The following is a 26,168-nucleotide window of genomic DNA, read 5'->3' as shown; positions in this document are numbered from 1 at the left end:
GTTAAGAATTCTAAAATCTTTATATATATCCCTTTAGGTGATTCTGTTTTGGTTCTAATAATTAAAAACTCATACTACTTATAGATAGTAGTATAGAAAGTTGAAGTTTTAAGGCCTCCAACAAGTCTTAAGATTTCCTTACCATCTGCTATTTACACAGACGCCTAAAAAAACAATCTATCTTCCTTCCCAATCCTATCCCTTTACCACGTACATATATGGAGATACAGGGGCAATATTTACACAGGGAGGTGTAGAATAAAATGCTGCTGCAACACACCCAATGCCACAGGATTTTAGTAGCCTTGATTAAATCATGTGTCATGTTCATTAAAACTCAAGAGAATATACATGCGCTCTCCTGGGCAAGGCCTCCAGCATAGGTGTGGATCTTCTCCTCAGTGCCAGCATTATAATGAGATTCTGTTTCAGTTATAATTTATAACATGGACTATAAAGCACAAACTCAAGTTTTCAGCCAACACCACTACCTCTTTACCCAGAACTTTAAAGCATTTATCTAGCAACTGACTAGCTGGGTAGCTCTGCCCATGCACACCATCAACACCACTCATCACTGGAGCATAACTCCATGGCCAGAGTTCTGGTCCTACCTCTATCATTGATACCCTATTAAAGCACATATAAAAGAATATATACAAGCACAGGGCGCCTGCCTGGCTCAGTCACTAGAGTATGTGACTCGATGTCAGGGTTGTAAGTTCAAGTCCCATGTTGGGTACAGAGATTGCTTAAAAATAAAATATTTAAAAAACAAAAAAGTAGGGGGCAATGTACAGAAATTATGCCATGATAAAATTATATATAAATTATACAGTTACAGAAAAATGAATTGTAAGTAAATATGAAAAAATGAACACTGATTAATTGGTGATAGCAGAATTATAGTTAAGTATTTTTTTAGCCTTTTAATATTGTTATGTTTTTATAAACATATGAAAGAGAAATAAGAGGGATTAATAAAGCATGTTTAGAACTCCTTAAGCATTTTTTAAGAAACATACTATGCAAAGACAAATTCAGTAATACTGAAAATGGTAGGTACAGAGCAGAGCAGGACTTAAAAGACCTGGATCTTGTTCCTGGTTCAACCCTTATGTACTAGAAGTGACTTTCCCCAAAGTGACCGACTTTTTTTTTTACAACCTCAAGATATTCAAACTTTGACAGCTATGCTGTGATCTAAGATCCCTAGCAATTCAGAAATTGCTATGATGCAATGAATGAGGTATCCCAAAGTTAAAAATGTTGTTGGTGGCAACTGCTTTGCAAGGACTTCACTCATACACACTCATACACAAAATTCACTTGTCTTCTCTTCCTCTTCTGGAATCAGAAGAAATATCCACTTGTCCTCAAACATCATCACAACGTGTAGTAAAAGGAATATAAGTACCAGAAACCTGAAGTCACAATTCAAGTCTCAATTATTATTCTGCTTGTTTATTCAACAATATTTATTGCATACCTGTACCACATACCAGGGACCTTTTGAGGCATCAGGATAAAAGAAGGAACACTGAACAGAATGAAGGCACAGAGTTCCCTTAGAACATTGTTTGTGCTATACCAGCTGGCCTGGGTAATGAAGTGTGTCTATAGCCGAGATGTGGATAGAATGAGAAGGGCCATAGAGATACCCAGGAGACAAAGGTTTCAAGCAGAAAAAGAGTCATAAGCACAAAGGCCCTGAAGCAGGAGAAACTTGGAATGTTCAAAATTAGCAAGGTGATCAATAGGACTGGAGCGCAAAGAACTTTGGGGAAGAGCATCAGGTGACATCAGAATGGTGGTCAGCATCGGCTCATGTGCAGGCCTGGTGGGCCATGATGAACCACTAAACTGCAGTCTCTATGTGACAAAAAACTTCTGGAGGATTCTGAGCAGAATATTAACAGCACATTACATTCTAAAAGGATTCGTCTAGGGGGTACCTAGCTGGCTCAGATGACAGAACATGCGACTCAATCCCAGGGTAATGAGTTCAAGTTCCACGGTGGGCGTAGAGACTACTTAAAAAAAAAATTTAATTAAAAATAATAAAAATATAGGGATTACTCTGATTGCTGTGACAAACAGCCTGTAGGTGTTTGGGGAGACTAACAGCAAGGACACTGGTCAGGAGGCCACTGCAAGAGCACAGATAAAAGACCACAAGGACTTGCACTAGGAGAAGAGCCAAAGCAGCAGCTACAGTCAGAATCCCCAGGATTCCGGACATACTTTTAAAAGAAAGCCAACAAGATTAGCTCATGAATTCAATGTGGGGTACAAAAGAAAGTCAATGACAACCCCACAGTTTTTGGCCTGGGAAAGTGGGTAAATGAAGTTAAATCTTTGGACCTAGAAACTGTTCAAGATATCAAATTCAGCTGTTCAGAAAGAGCATAAGTTATTACTGACCTAAAACTGAAGAAGCAAAAATAGAACGGCTGCTTTTTCTACTCACCGTTTGCTGATTGTATCATGTTTCCAGATTTTTGGACTTCATCAAATTTTGTAAAAATTACATTCAACCTGTATGAAAAAAAAATACATGTATATATAGAAACAGTTAACTATCACATATACAATTATATTAAAACACTAATGTGAAGTTGAGTCACACTCTAAAAAGAAAAAAAAATCGATGATACAAACCCACCTAATAACAAAAACAATAACTACATTAATAACATTAAAACACCCAACAATAATCGGGCACTTATTATAGATCAAGCACTGACTTATGGCTCTCTCTGAAAGACCTCAATTAATCCTTATGACAGCCATATAAGAGATTATGGTCTTCTCCATTTTACAGATGAGAAAATCAAGACCAAGTAACTTACTTAGGGTAACAGAGTGACTTAGGGTGGAGATGGCAGCCCTGAGAGTAAGAATCCAGAGCATGTGCTCTCAGACATTATATTAAATGTAGTGACAGCTCTAGACAACATGTATACATTATGAAAAGCATGTTTCTCCTATTTCTAAGCACAGACTATTGATTGCTTAGAATAAAGATTTTCAAAATGTATTGACACTACAATATAAAGGCTCTCTGTGACTTATGCTTAATTCAAAAATGCTATAATTTCTCTAGAAACACTAGACTAATTTGATATCTAGAAACACTGTGACTAGATAATCGTTAACTGAAAAAAACCTACATGACATTTCCTATTAATGGATCAATGTCACCTTGACAATTAAATTGAAATAAAACTTCTTAACCAGTCAAAATATTCCATCCTAGTGACACCCATAAATGAGCGAGAAGTTGGGGGTAGGTTGAGGCAGAGGGGTGCTAATTTGCCTAGTGGAAGAATTCAAGAATAAACCAGGCTTTCTCAAGCAAAACACAGATACATTGGAATAAGTGTAAAGGCTGAAAGTACAAAGCAATGTACTTCTGCATTCAAACATAAGTTTGTCCCATTTCAGGGACTGGACAAGAAATTTTACCACTTGCTTACAAACTCTCCTGTCATACAAGCTCTAATCAGTTCAAACATGTTGTTTTTTCTGCAAAACTAGAATGGACTCTCCTTCAGGACAGGGATGGGAACTAGATACTTTTTGGTGTTCCATAAGCACCAAACACTGTCATGCAGGAGCGTGACATCACTGCATGAATCCTGTTCCTGCCCTCACTATGGAAACTAGGTTTCTACTGGCCTTCATTCATTCATAGTTCATTCACTGAGTCCAGCCCTGAGCTGGCCAGATGGTGAGTGTGTGAAGTTCTTAACTTCTAAAGCTCCTATTTCATTCTTTTCTACTTAGAATGTCACATTCTAAGTAATGGGGGAGCCAAAGTACACATCAGCAAAGAGCAGTAAAATGAAGGGGATGAAGGAGACGGACATACTGCCTTTCCCCCCCTTCTCGTTCCATGCCAGATATCAATCTTTTTTGCACATCTTTCCATGTAAGCCCAGATGTAGCCTCAAACTCCTCAAAGCCGCTCCAGGCAGCTACTACCAGTCAAAAGTTGGCAATGAATTACAAAAATCTTGTCATCTCAGGACCAGATAGGAATAAAACTCACTTTCAAATCCAAAGGTTACTAAAGATCTGGAAAAATGCCTTAGAATCAATTTCTTAGGATGTTTCCATCACCTTCCCTTTTATAAGCACCAAAGATCTCCAGTGCCTTACAAAGCACATAAGTAATATCACTACACAGGTTGCCAGGGCATGCCCTGACCAACTTACCACTTTATTGTGTCACAACTACACCCTCTGACGTGAGCATGCCTGCCAGTTTGCAAGTTAGCGACAAGGTATACCTCTAGCCTGGTTCCTAAAATTACTGTGAGGGGCAAATATTTCATCTGTTGTTGGTAGAGTAGTCACCATTATCAATGGTCACTGTGGAAGAATCTGCAAATGCTCTCTCTGTGGTAATGTCTACTCAATAGGGCCACATTATCCACAATTAGCAGGCTCAAACAACTTGGTATGAGAACGTTCAAAAGATTACTATTTTTGGTACCTGTACTTTAATTCAGAATTCCCTAAGGCAGGCATGCCTTTCCCTCTAGTTATACTCCTGTCTCTCTAGTTGCCTCATTTTCTGCTCAGCAATGTCTATACAGGGGCTCTTTACAAGAGATCAGTAAACCTGGCTTCAGGACAGTCTAGTCACCAACAAGGTATTCCTAAGGAATGGCTTTTGTCTGCTAGCTCTGAATACAGCAATACAAAATGCCTCTTTGGAGCCAACAAATCTACACAAACCTAAAAAGGTGAGTTTTATACATTCGAAGACACTGAACGTATAACTAACTCTCTGAAGCTACCAATTTTTCTTTCATGTTTGTAAATCTCTGGATGCCAAATTTAAATGTGACAAATAACTAACACCATTTTCCCTTGTTTTTTCTAAATTCAAAATTTATATTCAACTCTTCCATCCAATTGGTGTTTATTTTATTGTAAGATTTAGATCTAATTATTTCTCCTAGAAATAGGGGCTCCTGGGTGGCTCAGCTGGTTGGGTGTCCGCCTCTTGATTTCAGTTCAGATCATGATCTCAGGATCATTGAAATCGAGCCCCATGTTGGGCTCTGCGCTAGGAGTGGAGCCTGCTCAAGATTCTCTCTCCCCTTCTCCATATGCTCCCCTAACCCTGGATCATTCTCACTCCCTCCCTCTCTCCAAAAAATATAAGTTAATTAAATAAGTAATTAAAAATTGTTTTAAATTTTTTAAATTAAAATAATTTCCCTAAATGCAAATACTAGTATGCTCACAATCAACAAACTACCCATATACTCAGAGCTTTTAATTGGCTTTTTAGTCTACTACTTTTAAATATGAGCAGACAACCAAGCATTCAAAGATACATGAGCAAAGCTTTTTCAAGTGAAAGAGACCAAGGTGGACAAACACATACTCCAAAACCACAACACAGAGGAAGGAAGAGGCAATGGGAAGTTTTTAAAATATGTCATTATTACTTCCAAGAGGATAAAGAAAATACTGCAATTATAAAAGCTAACAGGTAAGGAGCCCTTCAAAATGACAGAATACAGACCTCTGAAAATCTGCTCCTCTAAAGAAGCAAAGAAAAACACTGTCAAAATCAAGTTTTTCACACTCTGGAAATTAAACAAAGGCTTGCAACAATCCAAGGAGCACTCTGCAAGAAAAATGACTGAATCTTGGTAAGGACAAGCTTTTCACTGTTTTGCTAGGTCTTATTTCCATCTTCAACTCACCTGCTAAAAATCAACAGCATCACAATCATGATAGTTTGAAAACCAGCAGTTTTGAGGCCACTGGAAGAAGCTGAACAAGTTTGGAGTGCCATAAAAATCCCCATTCTAAAAGAACTGTAATTATTTCTCCTGTCTGGCATACCCTAGAACACCCATTCATAGGGTTTTATTTTACCTGATTCATAGCGCTCTCAGTGGAAGAGACTCTTTTCCTTGAAGCCACGATCAAAAAGAATCAGCAACAACTGTTTAACAATGGGAGTTGCCCGAGATGATAAAACTGGAGCAAAGACACCAACCAAAATACTTACAAAGAAAAGTGGAGAATGAGATGTTCACAGGGAACTCCGAAAAAAATCTGACATATTCCTGGGAATCTGGAAGGCTATGTATATGTGCAAGACTATAAGAAAGCCTGAGGAAAGATCTAACACGACACTAAGGTCTCATGTCTGGCTGACCTTGAGCTCTGCCCAAGCAGGCAGTAAAGGGGAAGGTAGAGATGTACAAACTGCCTGCCAGAACCCTGAAAACATCCCCCAACATACACAGATATGTTGTATATATGTTGCAGCAAAGGCTAAAGATTTATCGGTTGGAGGCATTCAAGGAAATCTCTAATCCTTAGCTGAATACTAAGCTAACCAAGCAGAAACGTCAGTAGCCACACACATTAAAAAAAAAAAAAAAAAAAAAAATACAGATCCCATGGAATTAGTTCAGAAAAATCACTTAAGTAAGGAACAACAAAAACAACAAACACCACCACCAAAATCTGGAGAGACCAAATGTGGTTTCCAAAGTTGTCACAATAGATTATTGTAAATGACCAGTTTCAACCAAAAATTGCACAAATAAAGAAACAAGAAAATACAGCCCATGCAAGAAAAAAAAAATTAGTCAACATAAACTATCCTTAAAGGAAGCCCAAACATTGAATTTACTAGATGGATACTTGAAATCAACTATCATAAATATGTTGAAAAGAACTAAAGTATAAGAACAATGTCTCACCAAAGAGAGAGTGTCAATGAAGAAACAGAAAACATAAGAATCACAAAGAAATTCTAGAAATGAAAAGTACAAAAACCAAAATAAAAAATTCATTAGATGGGTAGCTGGCTGGCTCAGTTGGCATAGCATGCAATCCTTGATCTCTGGGCTGTGGTTTCGAGTCCCATGTGGGGTCTAGAGATTACATTAAAAAATAAAATCGGGCAGCCCCTGTGGTGTGATCCTGGAGACCCGGGATCGAGTCCCACATCAGGCTTCCTGTATGGAGCCTGCTTCTCCCTCTGTCTGTGTCTCTGCCCTTCTCTCTCTGTCTCTAAGAATAAATAAAATCTTTAAAATAATAATAAATAAAAACTTAAAAAAATGTACAGGGTAGTTCAACAACAAATTTTTACTGGGGGAAGAAAAAAAACTGCAAACTTGAAGATGCATCAGTTGACAATACCCTGAGAAACAAACAAACAGAAAAAAAAAAAAACGGGAAAAAAAAGAACAGAGCCTAAGAGGTCATGTTATTATAATACCAACATACCAACATACATATAGTGGGAATACCAGAAGGAGAGGAGAAAGAATACAGGACAGACTATATGGAGAAAAAAGGCCAAAAACCTCACAGATTTAATATAAAATTTTAATCTACATGTTCAAGAAACTCAACAAACTCCAAATAGGATAAACTTGAAGAGATCCTAACCTAGAGACAAGAGGAACAAACTGCTGGAAGAAAAGACAAAGAGAAAATCTTGAAAGCAAAAACAATCAAGTCAGGAAATAACAATTGTTGGTGAGGATGCGGAGAAAAGAGAACCTTACATTGTTGGTGGGAATGCAACCTGGTACAGCTGCTCTGGAAAACAGCATGGAGGTTCCTGAAGAAGTTAAAAAACAGAGCTACGCTATGACCCAGCAATTGTACTACTAGTTATTTACCTCAAAATTACAAATGTAGTGATCCAAAGGGGCACCTGCACCCCAATGTTTATAGCAGCAATGTCCACAAGAGCCAAACTATGGAAAGAGCCAGGATGTCCATCAACAGATGAATGGATAAAGATGTGTTATATATATACAATAGAATATTACTCAGCTATTAGAAAGGGTGACATCTTATCATTTACATGGACATGGATGGAATTGGAGGGTATTATGCTGAGTGAAGTAAGCCAACTAGAGAAAAACAATTATCACCTGTTTTCATTCAAATAAAGAATATGAATCACATGGGGGAACCATAGGGGAAAGTGGAATGGGAAGTAATCAGTGAGGGAGTCAAATTATGACAGACACTTTAACTATGGGAAAGAAACAGGTTGCTGGAGGGGAAGTGGTTAAGAAGATGGGGTAATTGGGTGACAGGCACTAATGAGGGCACCTGATGTGATGAGTACTCAGTATTAAATGCAACTGAGGAAGTACTGAACTCCATATCTGAAACTAGCAGTGTACTGTATGTTAGTTAATTGAATTTCAATTTTTTAAAAAGTGGGACGCCTGGGTGGCTCAGCAGTTGAGCATCTGTCTTTGGCTCAGGGTGTGACCCTGGAGTCCCTGGATCAAGTTCCACATCAGGCTCCCTGCATGGAGCCTGCTTCTCCTTCTGCCTATATCTCTGCCTCTCTCTCTCTTCATGTCTCTCGTGAATAAATAAAATCTCAAAGTAAATAAATTAAAAAAAAACTTTAAAAAGTAAGCAACAATAGAAATGCCACTCATTTTGTACAAAGAATCATCAACAAGATAAATAACTTCTCATTATAAAAAAAACAACAGTGGAGACCAAGTACAGTGGGATGACATATTCAAAATTTTGAAATGTGGTATATGTTAATATTTGGAAAATAAACAAACACATATGTACATAAAATAAAACAAAAATCTCAACCAAGATTTCTACAACCAACAAAATTATCCTTCAAAAATGAAGCAGAGAATCGTATCTGGACCAAAGATATTTCAGTCTTTACATGAAGTTATACTATCAATATAATGAATTGTAGACTCTTGGCAGGAAAAAATGAAGGAGAATTTAAGACATTCCTGTATTAAAAAAAAGAAAAAAAGACAAGTCTTTCAGTTAAAAATGAAAGAAGACCATACATCAGCCCAAATCTACATGATGCTATATAAAAAACATCAGTAAAAGTAACTACAAAGGTAAACATAAAACCCAGGTAAATTATAACAGATAGTATAATTGTATTTTTTGTTGTTAACTCTTTTCTTGTCCTACATGACTTGAAACTACATAAAGCAATAATTATAAAACTGTGTGTGTTGGTGGGCTGAAATATACAAAGATGTATAGATAAAGAAAGCTGAAGAAAGGAGGGAAGGAAATAGAACTATATAAGAGTAAAGTTTTTAATACTGAAATTAATTAAGGGTAATAATTCTAACTAGACTTCTATAATAAGATGTCAACTGAAATCCCCAGAGCAAACACTAGAAAAATAATTCCAAAAGAGAATAGTAAAATAAACAAAGTTAAAATGGTACACAAGAAAATATAGATTTCATACAAAATGAAGTATTAAAGGAAGAAGAAACAAAGAAGTCATGATATACAGAACACAAATAGCAAAGTAGCAGAAATAAAGTCCACCTTATTGTAGGTACTACATTAAATATAAATGAATTAAACACTCCAATGAAAAGGCAAAGATTGTCAGAATGAATAAAGAAACAACACCCAACTATATGCTACCTACAAGAGACTCACTTTAAATGCAAAAACACAGAGATAGAAAGTAAAAAGACAGAAAAATACATTCCATGCAAACAGTGCTTGGAAGCAGTCTGGAGTGACTATACTATTATTAGGCAGTACCGACTTTAGGACAAAAAATGCTACCAGGGACAAAGAAGGACATTTTACAATGACAAAAGGGTCAACATCTCAGGAATACATCATAATGATATGTACACAAAAACAGAGCCCCAAAACTTATAAGCAAAAAACAAGAGAACTGGAGAAATAAATAATTCAGCAGTATTAATTAGAGATTCAATCACACATTTCAATAACTAACAACAGAATACAGATACTTCCGAAGTACACATGGAACATTCTCCAGGACACAGCATATGGCTAGGCCATAAAATAAGCCTAAAACAAATTTCAAAGAACTAAAATCATAGAACACAGAAGTTATGACCTGTGATCATAATAGGATAAAATTAGAAATCAATGACAAATAGAAATAAGAAAGTAACAAACAATGTAAGAATTTAACAAAACACTCCTAATAACAAAGAAAGTCAATGATAAAAACAAGTGGAAAATATAAAAAGTTCTCTGAGATAAAAATGAACATACAATATACATAACATGGGATGCAGCTTCAGTAGTACTTATAAAGTAGTACTTATATCATACCATAAAAAATTTATAGGCATAAATGCCTACATTAAGATAGAAGATTATCAAATCAATAACTTAAGTTCTGACTTAAAAGACAGGGAAATCAAACCAACAAAATGAAAAAGCAGAAATATATGAAAGAGGAAGCAGAAAAACAATAAATAAAATCAACAAGCCAAAATTTAGTTCTTTGGGGGGTGGGAGGGTGGAGGAAGAATCAACAAATTTAGCAAACCCTTAATTTGACCAGAAAAAAAAAGAGAGAGACAGAAGATTTGAATTACTCAACAAATGAAAGAAGGCACATTTACTACTACCCTTACAAAAATAAAAAGAATTACAAAAAACACTATAAAGTGTGTGTCAAAAAGTAGGTAACTTAGAGAAAGTGGATAAATTCCTAGACAGAAACTACCAAAAATGATTAAAAAAGAAACAAAATCTGAATAGACCAATAACCAAGCAAAGAGGTTGGATTAGTAATCAAAACATATCCCTAAAGCAAAAGCCCAGGCCCACATGGCTTCACACAGAATAAATTCTAACAAATGTTTAAAGAAGAATTAGCACCAATCATTCACAAAATCCTATGAAATACAGATGAGAATGGAGGAAACTGAGAAGGAGGAAGCAAAGAGGAGAGAAAGAAGGAACTCTGGACTTTCTAGCCAGTCTTTCTATACATCGAAAAATGCTTCAAAAAATAAAACCATTAATTAAAGAAAAAGATACCCTTTAAAACTAGAAAAAGAGGGTTGGGAACACTTACCAATTCATTCTATGAGGGTAGTATAATAAATAACACCACCAAAACCAAGAAAAAGAATCACAATAAAAGACAAGTATAGACCAATTTTCTTTATATATCCAGCAGCATATAAAAAGAGTTATATACCATGACCAAGTAGAATTTATCCCAGGAATGCAAGATTGATTTAATATCTGAAATCAATTAATGTAATACAATATATCAATAGAATAAAAATCAAAGTCACATAATCCTCTCAATAGATGGCAGAAAAAGTATTTAACAAAATTCAACATCCTTTCATGATAAAAAAAAAAAAAAACACCCAAAAAACTAGGAATAGAATCTCTTCAACCTCACACAGTCATATACAAAAAACCCACAACTAACAATGTTGAAAGACTGAAAGCTTTACTCCCAAAATCAGGAATAGGATGATGGTCATTGCCTCTCACCACTCCTATTCAATGTTATACTAGAAGTTCTAGCCCGGGCTTTTAGGCAAGAAAGAAGAATAAAAAGCATCCACATTGGAAAGGAAAAAGTAAACTAATTCTATTAACAAAGGACATATTTTGTACACCTGAGAAATCCATAGCAAAACAATCTAGGGACTTCAGCAAGTTTGCCAAGTTTAACATCAATATTTTAAAAATCAATTGTATTTCTGGACATTAGCAATAAACCACCTACAACAGAAACTAAGGGAAAAAAATCTGCTTTTAATAGCATCAAAAGAATAAAATGCATAGGAATAAATTTAATGAAGAAGTCCAAGACTTGGGGCACCTGGATGGCTCAGTAGTTGAGCCTCTGCCTTTGGCTCAGGTCATGATCCCGGCATTCTGGGATCAAGTCCCACATCAGGCTCCCCACAGGAAGCCTGCTTCTTCTGCCTATGTCTCTGCCTCTCTCTGTGTGTCTCTCAAGAATAAATAAATAAAATCATTAGAAAAAAAAAAGTATCAGACTTGTTTACTGGAAACTCCTAAGCAATTGTTTAAAGTCAATAAAGACTTTTTTTTAAAATACTTTTTATTTTTTAAAGATTATTATTATTTATTTATTTATTATTATTATTTATTTATGGGCAGAGACACAGGCAGAGGGAAGAGCAGGCTCCATGCAGGGAGCCCCACGTGGGACTCGATCCCAGGCCTCCAGGATCACACCCTGGGCTGCAGGCAGTGCTAAACCGCTGCACCACAGGGGCTCCCCTAAAGTCAATAAAGACTTTAAATATGAAAAGACATCCCATGTTCATGGACTTGAAAATCCTAATATTTTTAAGATGCAATATTCCCCAAACTCAATATAAACTAACTTCCTATCAAAGTTCCAACTGCCCTTTTCCAGAAATTGACAAATGCACCCTAAAATTCGTATGGAATGCAAGGCATCCAGAACAGCCAAAACCATTTTGAAAAGAAGAACAAACTTGGATTTCAAATTTTACTACAAATCTCTACTTAGTGAGATAGTAGAGATACTGATAGTAGGACAGGCTTATAGATCAGGAGAAGAAGTCTGAGAATACAAAAAAGAAATCCTTACATTAATGGTCAAATGATTTTCAACAAAAGTACATAAAATTTCTAAAAACTACAATAAGATACCCATTAGGATGCCTACTACCAAAAAATAAAACAAAACAATACAAAAACACAAAATAACAACTGTTGGCACTCCTGGTAGGAATGCAAAATAGTACAACAGCTACAGAAAGCAGTATGGTGTGGTTCCTCAAAAAATTAAACATAACAGTGTATGATCCAGCAAAACCACTTCTGAAATCTACCCAAAAGAATTGAATGTAGGGAATATAAGAGAGATCTATATATCCATTTTCACAGCAACATTATTCACATAGCCAAAAAGTGGAAGCAAGTGTCCATCAACCGAGGAATGGATAAACAAAATATGATATATACAGTGGAATTTTATTCAGCAATACAAAAGAATGACTCATGGTATAACATGGTTGAATTTTGAAAATTCTGTGGTAACTGAAAGAAGGCAATCAAGAAAAAGTTACATTCTGGGTGCCTGGGTGGCTCAGTTGGTTAAGCATCTGCCTTTGGGTCAGGTCATGATCCCAGGTCCTGGGATTGAGTTCCCCCACAGTAGGGGAGTCTGCTTCTCCCTCTCCCTGCCAATGCCCCTGCTTGTGCTCTGTCAAATGGAAAGGAAAAGGAAAAGGAAAAGGAAAAGGAAAAGGAAAAGGAAAAGGAAAAGGAAAAGGAAAAGGAAAAGGAAAGAAAGGGGAAGGGGAGGGGAGGAGAGGGAAGGAGGGAGGGAGGAAGCTACATTTTATGTGATTTGCATGAAATGTCCCAAAACAGTCAAATCCATAAAATATAAAGTGGACTAGTCATTCCCAGGGGCTAAATAGAAGAAAGGAAGAAGAGAACGACTACTGATGGATACAGGGATTCTTTTCAAATTTCTAAAACTTGATAACAATGATAGCTACACAACTTTCTAAATATACTAAAAACAACTCTTCACTTTAAAGGGGATATGGTAAATTATAAAAATATGATACACATAAAAATTATTGTATAGGAATATTTCAAAAAGACTCTTATTTTAAAAACAGAAACAATGGTATAAAAGGGACCATACCATTAGAACAAAAAAGGAAAAAAAAATTTTAAGATTTATTTATTCATGAGAGACAGAGAGAGAGAGGTAAGAGACATAGGCAGAGAGAGAAGCAGGTTCCCTGCGGGAACGTGATGCAGGACTCGATCCTAGGACCCCAGGATCATGCCCTGAGCCAAGACAGATGCTCAGCCATTGAGCCACCCAGGTGTTCCCAAAAAAGAAAAAATTTTAAATCAAACACCCAATAGAATGGTTGGAAGATAAATTTGAGAAAATCTCCCCAGAAGACAGAACAAAAATATAAAGATAGAAATAGGAAAGAAAAAATAAAATCAGAGGGACCGGTCCAAGTAGTCAGAACTATTATACTTATTAATATAAGCAGTATATAGATATAAAACTTATACTTATGTACTAGTTTTATTTATGAACTACTTATATTTATAAACATAATAGTTATATTCTTAAGGAAACTTGCCCAGAAGATATGAGGTTCCAGATGGAAAAGCCCTCCAAGTGCACCACACAAAAAATGAAAATAGTCTCATATAAGACTCATCATCATAAAGTTTCAAACAAACTTTGGGGACAAAGAAAATCAAAAGTTATCCACAGAGGTTGAAGAATCAGAATGGCTTTGCAATTCTCAGCAGAAACACTAAAAGCTAGAACACAATGGGGTGCTGGCTTTGACATTCTAAATGAGGAGAACCTGGGTGGCTCAGTCAGTTAAGCAACTGATTTCAATTCGGTCATGATCTCAGGGTCCAGGGATCGAGCCCAGCATGTTAGGCTCCCCTGCTGTCTGCTTGTCCCTCTGCCCCTCTCCCAACTCTCCCTCTCTCAAATAAATAAGATCTTTAAAAAATAAATAAATAAATAAATAAATAAATAAATAAATAAATAAATAAATAAATAAATAAATAAATAAAATATTAAATAAAATAAAATAAAATAAAATATTTTAGCCAGCAGATAGACAAGACTCAAATAATAACCAGATGCACGGCCCAAAAGCAAAATTCCAGCTCCTCCAAAGTGAAAGAACAAGTCTCTTTCCAACTGTGAAATGGAAAAAGGAACTGCACCTCAAAGCACATTATTGATCTTAACTTTTATATCACTTAGCTGATATTATATCAAGACATTTTTTCATCACATCTTTCTTACAAATATAATTAATCTTCTCCAATACGGCACTCACTCAATGGACAAACTCTTAAGGGGGCAACATTTTCATTTTTGATGAAATCCAAGTTTCAGGAAGCACCATGCATATCCTGCAATACTTTATTAGTCCTGTGGAATCTTGTTCAGCTAAAAATGTATGATCTCATGCAACAGCAAAATAGATACATATAAGAATGACATAACAGAAGTCTAGAATGTTCAAGTATTCCCACCAGCCATTTGGAGCCACAAATACCAGACAATAAATTTTCCAAACAACAGCAGAACTTTTGAAAGTCTCATTCCATTTGCACATGTCCCTGGCAAAATCAAAATAAAGGTGGCAGCTAGGGCCTCTGACCCTCCCAGTGCTAGGTAAGTGTCTTGTAATAAATACAAAGAAATAGGAAGTTTTGGCTTCTTTCACCAGAGTAATGCCTTTGAAGTACCAACAGCCTCCTTCTCTAGGCACCCTGTCTACCACAGGTATTGTTGGTTTGTTTTGTTTTTTTTTTTTAAGATTTTATGTATTTATTAATGAGAGACACAGAGAGAGAGAGAGAGAGAGAGGCAGAGGTGCAGGCAGAGGGAGAAGCAGGCTCCATGCAGGGAGCCCAATGCGGGACTCGATCCCAGGTCTCCAGGATCATGTCCTGGGCTGAAGGTGGCACTAAACCGCTGAGCCACCGGGCTGCCCTGTCTACCACAGTTTACACTGACAGCAGTGAAGGATGTTGGCCCATTTCCCTAGATGACCCTCTCCGTGTAGTCTGCAAATTTTAGGAAGATTTTAGGCCACATGAGATATCAGAGGCCTTCATATCAGAGGCCTTCATTCCCATTCACAGAGGCCCAAACTCTTCGATAGTTTCTTTTCAATACTTAAAAAACAAAAAACAGGAGAGTGATGGGAGTCTGGATGAGAAAGTGCTAGCCCTAGCTCTGGCTGGCATTAAGTGCCCCTGGAGCCTTACCCAAATTACCCTCTGTGTTGGGGTCTCCAAGCCCACACCTGGGTTTAACTGAGGAGGACTGAGAGCTTGGCATACATTCACACTCACAGCTATCACTATCATACTTTAAGGCACTCTGAGAAACCAGCAAAGGGAGAAGGTACATGGAGTAAAGTCTGCAGGAAACCAAGCGCAAGCTTCCTAGAGCCTCTCCCAGTGGAGTGGAGTCACAGAACATGCTTTACATCCCCAGCAACTGGAGCTCTGCTGTGGCTGGTCATGCAGACATCTCCTGGGGTAGCACTTGACAAAATGCCAGACTCCCAGAAGGAAATCAGGTGCTCAGCATGACACCCACTGCTGGGATACAGGGAGCCACTCTTGCCCACTCTTCAGGAATGGTGGGAAGCCCCCCAAATCAAAGCTTCCAGCCACCACAGCCCAGAGCAAGCCTTGCAAGCCGGCCTCCCCAAGGATAGCAGTCTCTGTGCACTCACCTCTCTAGATCTCAGTGTCACCTTATCACCTCCCAGACCTATAGGCTTGCTACAGCAGCTTTCAGACAGGATGCGTTAGTCCCACCATGAGATGGTCTGCTCATGGCCTAGAGCCACTGCGAGCTATGCAGTCCACTGAGGCCACCCCTGGAGTAGGATAGGTCTTCCCAGTGATGATGCTGACGTCATGAGTAAACAGCCCTTTCCCTCCAGCCCTGCTCTCCCTGCTCACCTGGGCCCTCCAATTTTCCCTAGCACACCGTGTAATGCTTTTGTCTTTAAGTTCATCTTTCTCCTAAGTATTCTCCCATAAACTCAGAGACCAAAAAGCTGAGGTTCATAAAACGTGGGAACAAAATAAATCTATTTTCACAGATTATCTGTTATAAAAAAACATGAAAATACTTTTATTCCCATCTAATTATGTTGCACGCAGCTCAGGGGCACCGTGAGAGCAACCCTGGGGTCAGATAGGACTCTCAGCAACACAAGAGTATAGCCCCACTTGACTGTGCATAGAACCCCTACTTTAGGGTAAGGGGCTCTCTTTCATCATATACCATTAAGGGACATTAAGACAGAGGATTCCTGTATATGCCAACCCACATCCTAATACTCTATAAACTCTTACAAAATGGGATAGAGAAAATGCCAACCCACATCCTAATACTCTATAAACTCTTACAAAATGGGATAGAGAAAATTAAAAGGAAAGTCAGAACAGGGCTTCCCTCTGAGCCCTGACTCGTGCTATGTGCTCTCCCAAGTCACTTCATATCTCTGGGCTCTGCTATCTCCAGGGACACAGTGACAGGCTCACTCTAGCTGCTCCAGAAGCCCAGGCCATGTCCAGCTTCCCAGGACTTGCACATTACTCTCTCCCTTAAAGGAACAGGGCAAGCACAAACAGTTTACAATTTCTCCGCTGTAGTTAAAATTAAAGATGTCCAGTTCATTATTTTTTTTAAATGTTAACTACAACAGAGACATCTGTGGACTCATGTGGTCTTGGATCTGCTGAGATGCTGATACCCTTACCACTGGCCTGTACATATTGAGACTAACAGAAAACTACCATTTCCAAGATGCTTTCCAGAACTATTTCTTTATTTATCCAGACACATTGTGGAAGGGCTTCATTAATGCAAACAAATATATTCTAGGCGCCTACTATACTAGGCATTGTGTGCAACCAAGATATAGAAATATATGAACCAAAAGAAGGCTGAATTTTTCAAAGTTGACTTTAAATATGCTTCTAAAATCAAAACACGACATGAGATGTGGCTAGATGTCTGAGTGACAGTACTTCTTTTGAGGAAGTAGAATGGGAGGGGCCCCCAACATATTATCTGGACAAGATCTCCAACCACCAATCCTCTAACCACATATTCTTTGAATATAATCACAACAAATTAAGCAAGACATTAACTGAAAAAAGAAGAGGGGAAGAAGAGCAGAAGAAAGGAAAAAAAGTCTGAACTCACCGGGATTGTGGCAATCCTTTTTTACTGAGATCTGCCCTCACACGTTCTCCTACATGTCTGTAAATTTCCACTAAGCTGTTTATTGCTGCATCTCGAACCTAGATGTAAAAGAAGAGATCTTACAGCTGCTCTGTGTCAATCCACAGCACTTCCTGCTGGGACACAACAGGCTATACACCACCCCAAGTTTATTACCAATCTATCAATGCAATTGTGATACAATCCCTTATAGACGTTTGACTAGACAGAGCCATGTTGTTGGTACAATTCCAAAGAATATTTGGGTCCCATCCCTGTAAACATGTTGAAGTTCACATCCCTTAGCTCTTTCAATTCTTTCATTTGATGTCAGGAATCGGATAATCTTCCCAAAATGGAAAATACTACAAATAAATGAATTATACTAAAAACAAAACACCATATAAAAAGCAGTGTAGATTTAATTCAGTAAAACAAATACTTGGCAACAAAACTGGGTAGTAAAGGCCATAATTCATAGAGCCCTGTATACAAGAGCTAAAAGGAGATGGGGGTGGGGTAGGGCAAAAATCCATAAATTCTACATTTAATACAGAACAGGATGTAGTAAACATCATACAAGTGTATAAAGTGTTCACACAGTTTAGGGAATGGAGCAAGAAGACTGGACGATAACAAGGAACATTTTCTTGAAGAAGGAACCACTTAAACTGTGCTTAGGGGACAGCATTTTACCAGGTAAAGATGGAACGAGACAGGTTCCAAACAAGGGACAGCCTGTGTGCAAAGGCATGAAAGCAGAGATGCATGGCATGTACTTCAGGAAGAGCAAGTAAGTAGCTGGCCCAACACAAATATGAACAAAGAAAGCAGCAATAAATAAGGCTTAAGAAACAGAAGAGACTGAAAACAAACAAAAACAGGGTAATTTGAATTGGATTGTACATCAAATATTATCACTGTTATCAAGATTAAATTTCTTGGATGTGAAAATAGCATGTGGTTATATAAGAACATATCCTTGTTACTGAGAGACATGCACTTAAGTATCTCAGAGCAAAAATATCATGGTTCAGAAAAAAAGAGTGTATTTCTGTGAGTGTGTATACATACAGGGAGAGATAAAACAAATGCTAACTGGTAAATACAGATGTTAATACTAGTCCTACAATTTTTCTTTAGATTTAAAATTTTGCAAATAAAAACATGGGGGTGGGGCACTTTTAGCATACCCTGGAACCCAGGCCAGCCTGTGAGGGGTGGGGAGGAGGGGAGATGTAGGCTTACTCCAGTAGGCAAAGACAGGGGAGCAACACAATTTTGTATTTGGTCTCAAGCAATGAAACCAAAATAACAGAGAACAAAAGACAGAGGCAGGAAGTAGGGATACAAACAATTTACAATTCTCAACACTGCAGGCTACTCTTGACCTAAGAGCATTATAGGACAGGTAACTCCATTGATTATTTTTCCCCTGATGGTGGTAAAGGGCAAACTGTCATGTTACAGACTGAATGTTTACATCCCCTGCCCCTCATACGTTGAAGTCCTAACCCCCAGCATTATTGTACCTAGAAGGTAATTAAGGTTAAATGAAGTCATAAGAATAGGGCCCTAATACAATAGGACTGGTGTCTTTGTAAGAAAAGACACCTATGAGCTAGCTGCATTCTCCACATGTGTACAGTGGGGTCATGTGAGCACAAAGTGAGGGAACCGTCTGCACCCTTCCAGAACCAGATGATGCTGGCACCCTGATCTCAAACTACCAGGCTTCAGAACTGTGAGAAATAATAGCTTTCTTATGTAGGCCACCCGCAGTATTTTGTTAAGGCGGCCCAAGCCAACTAATACAGATTTTCAGTTTATTTGGGAAAAGAAGTACCTTCTGATGTTAGGCACCATTTTTATATGGAAACGTGTATATACTACCCAAGTTGTTAATGCCACCGTGTCTTGAAGAGCAGTACTAAGTGCATCACTTGGCTCACTTTCAAGTGATATTTGCTCAGAGCCCCTCACCTTAATAAGCAAGCAACAACCTGTCCTACACAGAAAGTCTAGACTGTTAGGAGTTTAAGACATCTAGTGGAACAACGACCTGCCTTAGAGTCAAAGTAGACCTGAGCACCCACCTGGCCATTTAGGAACTGTGTAACCCTGAATAAAAGACATCAACTATTTTAGCCTCAATTTTCTCTGTGAGCTGACGAAGGCTGCAGGCTGCTTTGAGGACTAGAAAAAAAAAATAACTCATTCAACAAATAATTCATTCAACAAATATCTGAGTGCTTACGAGATGCCAAACCAAAGTGCCTACATGGCCCAAGCAGGGGACATGATACATGAGTGGAGCCAGGTGGGTATACAATGACAAATGGCTCTGGCAGGGGACCCTGCTGCCAGAGAGAAGAGGGAAAATGGGAGGGTCGGGCAAACAGGCCACCATCACCCAGCCTTGGAAGAATACAGGTACGGCTCTGCCACAGCTTCCAATCTTTCGAGAGAAATCAAATACAGATCTCCCAAATATAAGAATACCAAAACTCCAAAATGTGAAACTAAAACATTGTGTGGACTCCAGTCTGCAGGCTTAATCAGATTTCAGGACAGCAGTTTGGGGGCCTCTAGGCTGTGTGTTTAAAACACTCAACATGATGGCTAATGGAAGTCGTATATCCAAATCTTCCAAACCACTATCTTCAGCCTTCAAAATCCTCATTCCTCAGGCTTACAAAAGGTATGGGGTCAGACAACATTTGAGGGTCAAGTCAGGAAATAGAGCAGAATGCATTTTCTTCAGTATTACGAAGTAACACATTCCGATTGAGAAGGGAAGTTCTGTAAAAGCCACTCAGACTGAAGGCACAACATAGTGCTCACTTCTAATACAACCACATGGGCCCTACACTGCTTCTGCCCACCCTCAGGCTCACCATAAAAAAGGAACCCCAACATTTCAGGCCACTGGGACTACAAAAGAGCCCCAATACATTAAGCCCTGCCCAGCAGGCCCGAGCTGAATGCTTTACAGAATCTGAGGTCTTCAGACCTATGATCTCCTTCACAAGACCACTGTTTACTGGGATACAGAGGAGGCTAGCCACCTGCTGGGGCCCACAGTAGGAAAGATGGATGAAAAGATTAAAATAGAGGCAAGAGCACAGGCACATGCAACATATATACACACCCCAAGAAGAGGAATAGTTAATTGCATCAGTAGCAGAGAAGCTGGTGGTAAAGTTTCCTGACAGGAGGGTTCTAGGAGATGCGGACTGTGCATGTGTGTGCATGTACGTGTGCAGATAAACATTCCTAAGGCAGCTGCAAATCAACAGATGACTGTCCAAGTGCAGAGTTTGGAGTATTTCGGCTCTGTCTGTGACAGACTGCCAAAATCTGCCAACTGAACACCAACCTCATTTTGCCCCAATTGCTCCGTGTCCCAGAGGCCCACCATGCGGATTCATGTCACCCATGTGGCCAGTGACCGCCTGAGTTACGAACAGGGAACTTCAGCTAGCCAGGCTGCCTCTTCTGCTTAAAGATACCATGGGATGGCAGCAATCACCACAAAGTGTAACTTCAATAAAGGATTCCCCCGCCCCGCATAGAAAACAAAAAAAACAAAAACAAAGCCAAATTGGGAGAAAACACATTAATAACCCATTTGATAACTTAGAATTTTTTTAAGTTTCTTTTTAAATTAATACAAACATAAAGTATGATTCAATAAATTAAAACATTTGGAAATTTTACTTCCATGGTCAATGAAGACTGGTTAAACGAGTGGGTGGCAAGGGGAAAGCAGGTGCAAGCAAGAGAGACCCAGAGAACCCACGGGCAGAGCACAGAAGAGGGGATAGGGACGGGAAAGGCAGGAGCAGAGACAAGGTAAGCAAGGGCAAAGCCGAGGAAGTAGGAAGGACAAGAGCTGACAGGGCCCAGAGCCACAGGGACCCAGGAGCCAGGGAAGGTGGAAGGGCAAGCTGGCACAACCTCTCTGGGGCACGTTAGCAATCATTGGGCAAGGTTTAAAATCAGATGCCCTCTTACCAAGTGCATTTCTCTGGTAAGTTACTGTTCTGATTTTCAGCCCCTTTATCTAATGAGGTATTCTCATTATGAGTTCATAGGAGCTCATTAATATAACAAAAATGACTCTCAGGAATAAACAGAACTGAATCCATGGGAGAATTGGCACTTCTGAAGCCCAGGCTTGGAAAGTTCCGTGACCTGCATGGTGACGGTCCAAGGATTACCAGCTCCTCTACTCCTACACTAAAGAAGTGGTGCTTTGGTGTCTGGTCTCTGAATTTACATAAGATCTACATAAAATACCATCCACACTTCATTAGGGTTTGAGGAATTTCATGTGCCAGTGTTAAATACACCAGTGTGGCCACCACCCAAACAAAATACTGGAAGCTGCCATCTCCTCAGAATAGGTCCCTTAGGTCCCTTCCAATCAATCCTCCTACCCCAAGAGGTAATCCCTAACTGACTTCAATCAGCATTGATCACTCTTCCCCAGGGCCACCCACTTTGGGCTGCAGAGTGAGTGACCAGAGGGGCAGGATCTTGGAAGCTGGTCTGGATGACATTACTTAATAGGTTAGTGAGGCCTCAGCCACATAGAGAACAGAACAGAGTGACCACCACACTCCCCAATGGTATCTTATAAATGCTAAAAGGCATTAATGCGAATTATCTGGAACAATAATCAGTGTTAGATACATGAATAAAGTCCCACCCACCTATCAGGTATACATAGAACACCAGAATGCGTTTTAATGGTCTATAACCAATATCATTCTTTCTCATTAAAATACACTCACCTGGCTGTTTGGATCTCCAAGTAAGTTACATATATGTGGCACAATCTTGCTTAGTGTTAAAGTATGCGCTCCAGAGCTGAAAACAGAAGGAGTGTTTTACTGCTGGTGAGAACCAAGAAAAGAAACACTGCCTCCCTCCCTCTCAACCCCCCCTCCTCCCCGGGCCTAATCACCCCTCACACCTCAGCTCTTCTTTCTTCCCATCTTCTGCCCATCTGGTTCCAAACCTCACCACAAAGTTTGGCCTTTGCACAGAGTTTAAAACCTTTCATGCCGCCCACAGTAGTGTGCTCTCCCTAGCACTCGACGCTTGCCCCATTCTGGCTCCTAACTTACAATGCCAAGCCAAGGCCCCAGCCTCTCCCACAGTCTTGCCTGCCTCACACATGGCTGCCCCTGCATTATTATTCTGTCAAACAGCCATTCCTATTTTGCCCAACTCTGTGCTCTCAACTAAACTGCGAGTCCCTTGAGGGCCCTCCTCCCTTAACTCCCCTCCTGTGCACAGCTGATGGTCAGTGAACAGCTGTTCAGGGGAAGGACCCTGACACAGTAGCCGCAGAGAGTTCCAGCTAACCCTGCCCTGCTGGACAGCACCGAAGTCGCTGACCACTATTCACTGTCATAAACACTACCACACAGAGCCCTTGTAAACACAACTCCCTCTGGTAATCTGATGGCTTCCTTAGGATACATTCTCAGAAGTGAAAGCACTGTGATCAAAAACTAGAAACAGGGATCCTTGGATGGCTCAGCGGTTTGGCGCCTGCCTTTGGCCCAGGGCGCGATCCTGGGGTTCTGGGATCGAGTCCCGCATTGGGCTCCCTGCATGGAGCCTGCTTCTCCCTCCTCCTGTGTCTCTGCCTCTCTCTCTCTCTCTCTCTCTCTCTCTCTCTCTCTCTCTCCCCATGTCTATCACAAATAAATAAATAAATCTTTAAAAAAAAACTAGAAACATTTTTTAAAAGATGCAAATGTAGGCAATTTAATGGTGCTGCAAAGGCTAACGTATCAGTGGAAAATCTACAAGGTGACATAAACATTATTATCCCAATGATGTTTTTGAACTTTACAGGCTGAGCTAAATATGCACTACAAGTTAACAGTGATTTTGTGAAGGCGGTAGAAATGTACCGAATCATGATCTTCCTCCTGATATAAATTTTCTGACATAGGGATCCCTGGGTGGCGCAGAGGTTTGGCGCCTGCCTTTGGCCCAGGGCGCGATTCTGGAGACCCGGGATCAAATCCCACGTCGGGCTCCCGGTGCATGGAGCCTGCTTCTCCCTCTGCCTATGTCTCTGCCTCTCTCTCTCTCTCTCTCTCTCTCTCTCTGTGTGTGTGACTATCATAAATAAATATAAATTAAAAAAAAATTTTTTTCTGACATATACAATATCGCTTTTATAATCAGAAAAGGCGACTTGTAACTTCAATTTTTAAAAAGCCTTTCCTATAAATAAGCATGTGACGAAATATTCAACATCAATAGTCATTGGGAAATTATAAATTAAGACCACAATGAGATATTCACTACGCACCAATCAAAATGGCTAAAAAACAGAACAAGGATATGAAAAAACCCAGTCGTCCATTCACTAATGGTGAGAATGTAAAAACAGTACAGACGACTCTGGAAAACAATTAAGCAGTTTCTTTAAAATCAAACCCACCAGATGACCCAGCAATGGGTCCGTGCCCAAGAAAAACACAGGAATAAATGATCCCATCTATATAACATTCTTGAAATAACAAAATCATAGAGATGGTGAACAGACCAGTGGTGGCGGGGGATGATTGGCATGAGGGAGCCTGGCCTGTGCCTCACCAGTGGTGATGGTTCCCTGGAGCTACATGTGAGACAGAACTGGGCAGAACTGCATACACAATGTGTGTGTGTGTCACCAGAGGAATCTATATAAGCCCTGGGCATTGCATCAGTATTGATTTCCTGGCACTGGCATTGCACTACAGACATGTAAGATGTTAAGAGTAAAGGATCATGGGGCAGGAGTACATAGCACTTCCCAGGACATTTCTCTGCAACTTCCTGAAATCCATAGTTACTTCAAAACACAAAATTAAAAATAAAAATGCTCAGCTAAAGGAAACCCTCAGGCCCCACCCAGACTTACGCATTGAGTGTGGCAACAAGGCAGAGGCATGTGCCTTCCCGAGTCCGGAAATTCTTGTGCTTGAAGCCTCCCAGCATTCGGTCCCACACGTACTGTAGATGACAAAGGACAGGTGAGGAGAGGAGGGGGCTTTCATTTCAATATAAGGCTGATGGAAGAGGGACTGCAACAGGTGCCAAGTCAGCCCCAACTTCAATCAATCCATTCCAGCCCCTCAAGGGCATACTGAAACATAGGTAACTTGTATTTCTGTATCAAGTTAGAGTTTTTCCAAACACATTCCTTTATATAACTGCATTTAATTATCCCAACAGCTCTGAAAGAAAGGTGTAATTGTCCCCATTTCATGGATGAGGAAAGTAAGGCCAAGAGAGGTTTGGGTGACTTGCCAAAGAGCACATACTCCTACTGCTCTCCTGGTCAGAAACAGCTGTCCCCAGCCTATCCACAAGTCACACATCTGCTCATCTTTTAAGACATTCTAGGTTTTACCTTCCCTGGATGGCTTTTTCTAATAACCTCTACCACCCTACCCCACCTCCTATACATTGTACAGTTGAAGCCTAGAAGGCCAGGTTGCGTCCCTCTGTTCATCTGTCCCAGCAGCCCCAGCTCACTAGCAGATAGGAATGAGGGCCAGGTCTCCTGACTCCCCAGACACCATGACCACCTCACCTCTTTTCAGAGAAAATGAGTCACCTACACAAATGAGCTCAAGAATCTAATGCATTCAATCAAACACTCAATACCCATGTTAAGCCCACTATTTTAGTCAACACCCTTTGCTATTTATTACTTTTTATAACATCCTGGGGGTGGGGGGGTAGCAGAGACAGATGAAATGTTACGGAGATTTTCATGTGAAACACATCAGCTTTAAAAAATTAAATCTTGGGACATCTGGGTGGCTCAGCCAGTTAAAGCATTCTACTCTAGATTTTTTTTTTAAGATTTTTTTAAAACTTATTCATGAGAGACACACAGAGAGAGAAAGAGAGAGAGAGAAAGAGAGAGAGGGGCAGAGACACAGGCAGAGGGAGAAGCAGGCTCCATGCAGGGAGCCTGATGCGGGACTCAATCCCGGGTCTCCAGGATCATGCCCCAGGCTGAAGGCGGTGCTAAACTGCTGAGCCACTGGGCTCTACTCTTGCTCTTGACTCAGGGTCATGAGTTCAAGCCCCCAGTAAGTGTGGAGACTGCTTAAGGTTCTCTCTCTCCTTGACCCTCTGCCCTCCTGCTTGCACACGCTCTCTAAATTAAAAACATATATAAATAAATAGGTAAATAATCAAAGTAAATAAAAACAAAAGTAGTGAAATCTTTCTACTTTACTTAAATTTCAGAGAGAGAGAGCGTGCACATGTATGAGCTAGGGTGGGGGGAGGAAAGGGAGAGAGAATCTCAAGCAGATTCCCCGATTAGTGCACAGCCCAATGCAGGCCAGACAACGGATGCCAGCAAGCCATGGAGCCCCTCCCTGCCCTACCTGGGGATTAGCAGCTTGATCCATGATCTTCAGCAGCAGAGTTTGGTCTTGCTCTCGCACAGAGTCTTTAGCATCTCCCAGTCTGTCTATTAAACTTGGCAGCACTGAAAATCAAAATGTAAATTGATCAAATGAAAGCCTATTTTGGGGGGTCTGCAGTC

The 26,168-nt window shown here is 39.7% G+C and overlaps 1 protein-coding gene across 23 annotated transcripts in view; it reads right to left on the bottom strand.

Moving 5' to 3' along the window:
• Positions 1-26,168, bottom strand: part of CLASP1 (cytoplasmic linker associated protein 1) — a 267,481-nt gene that overhangs the window by 149,439 nt on the left and 91,874 nt on the right. For all 23 annotated transcript variants that reach the window (XM_049097164.1, XM_049097165.1, XM_049097167.1 and 20 more), the window contains exons 4-8: positions 26,008-26,111; positions 24,522-24,613; positions 22,387-22,462; positions 17,570-17,667; positions 2,471-2,538 (exon numbers count right to left, since the gene is read on the bottom strand). In XM_049097164.1, coding sequence (XP_048953121.1) covers positions 2,471-2,538; positions 17,570-17,667; positions 22,387-22,462; positions 24,522-24,613; positions 26,008-26,111 — 438 coding nt within the window. The remainder of the gene's footprint in view (positions 1-2,470; positions 2,539-17,569; positions 17,668-22,386; positions 22,463-24,521; positions 24,614-26,007; positions 26,112-26,168) is intronic.

This window comes from Canis lupus, chromosome 19, assembly GCF_003254725.2.
Source record: "Canis lupus dingo isolate Sandy chromosome 19, ASM325472v2, whole genome shotgun sequence".
NCBI classification, from domain to species: Eukaryota; Metazoa; Chordata; class Mammalia; order Carnivora; family Canidae; genus Canis; species Canis lupus.
This window is presented reverse-complemented; position numbering and strand designations above follow the sequence as displayed.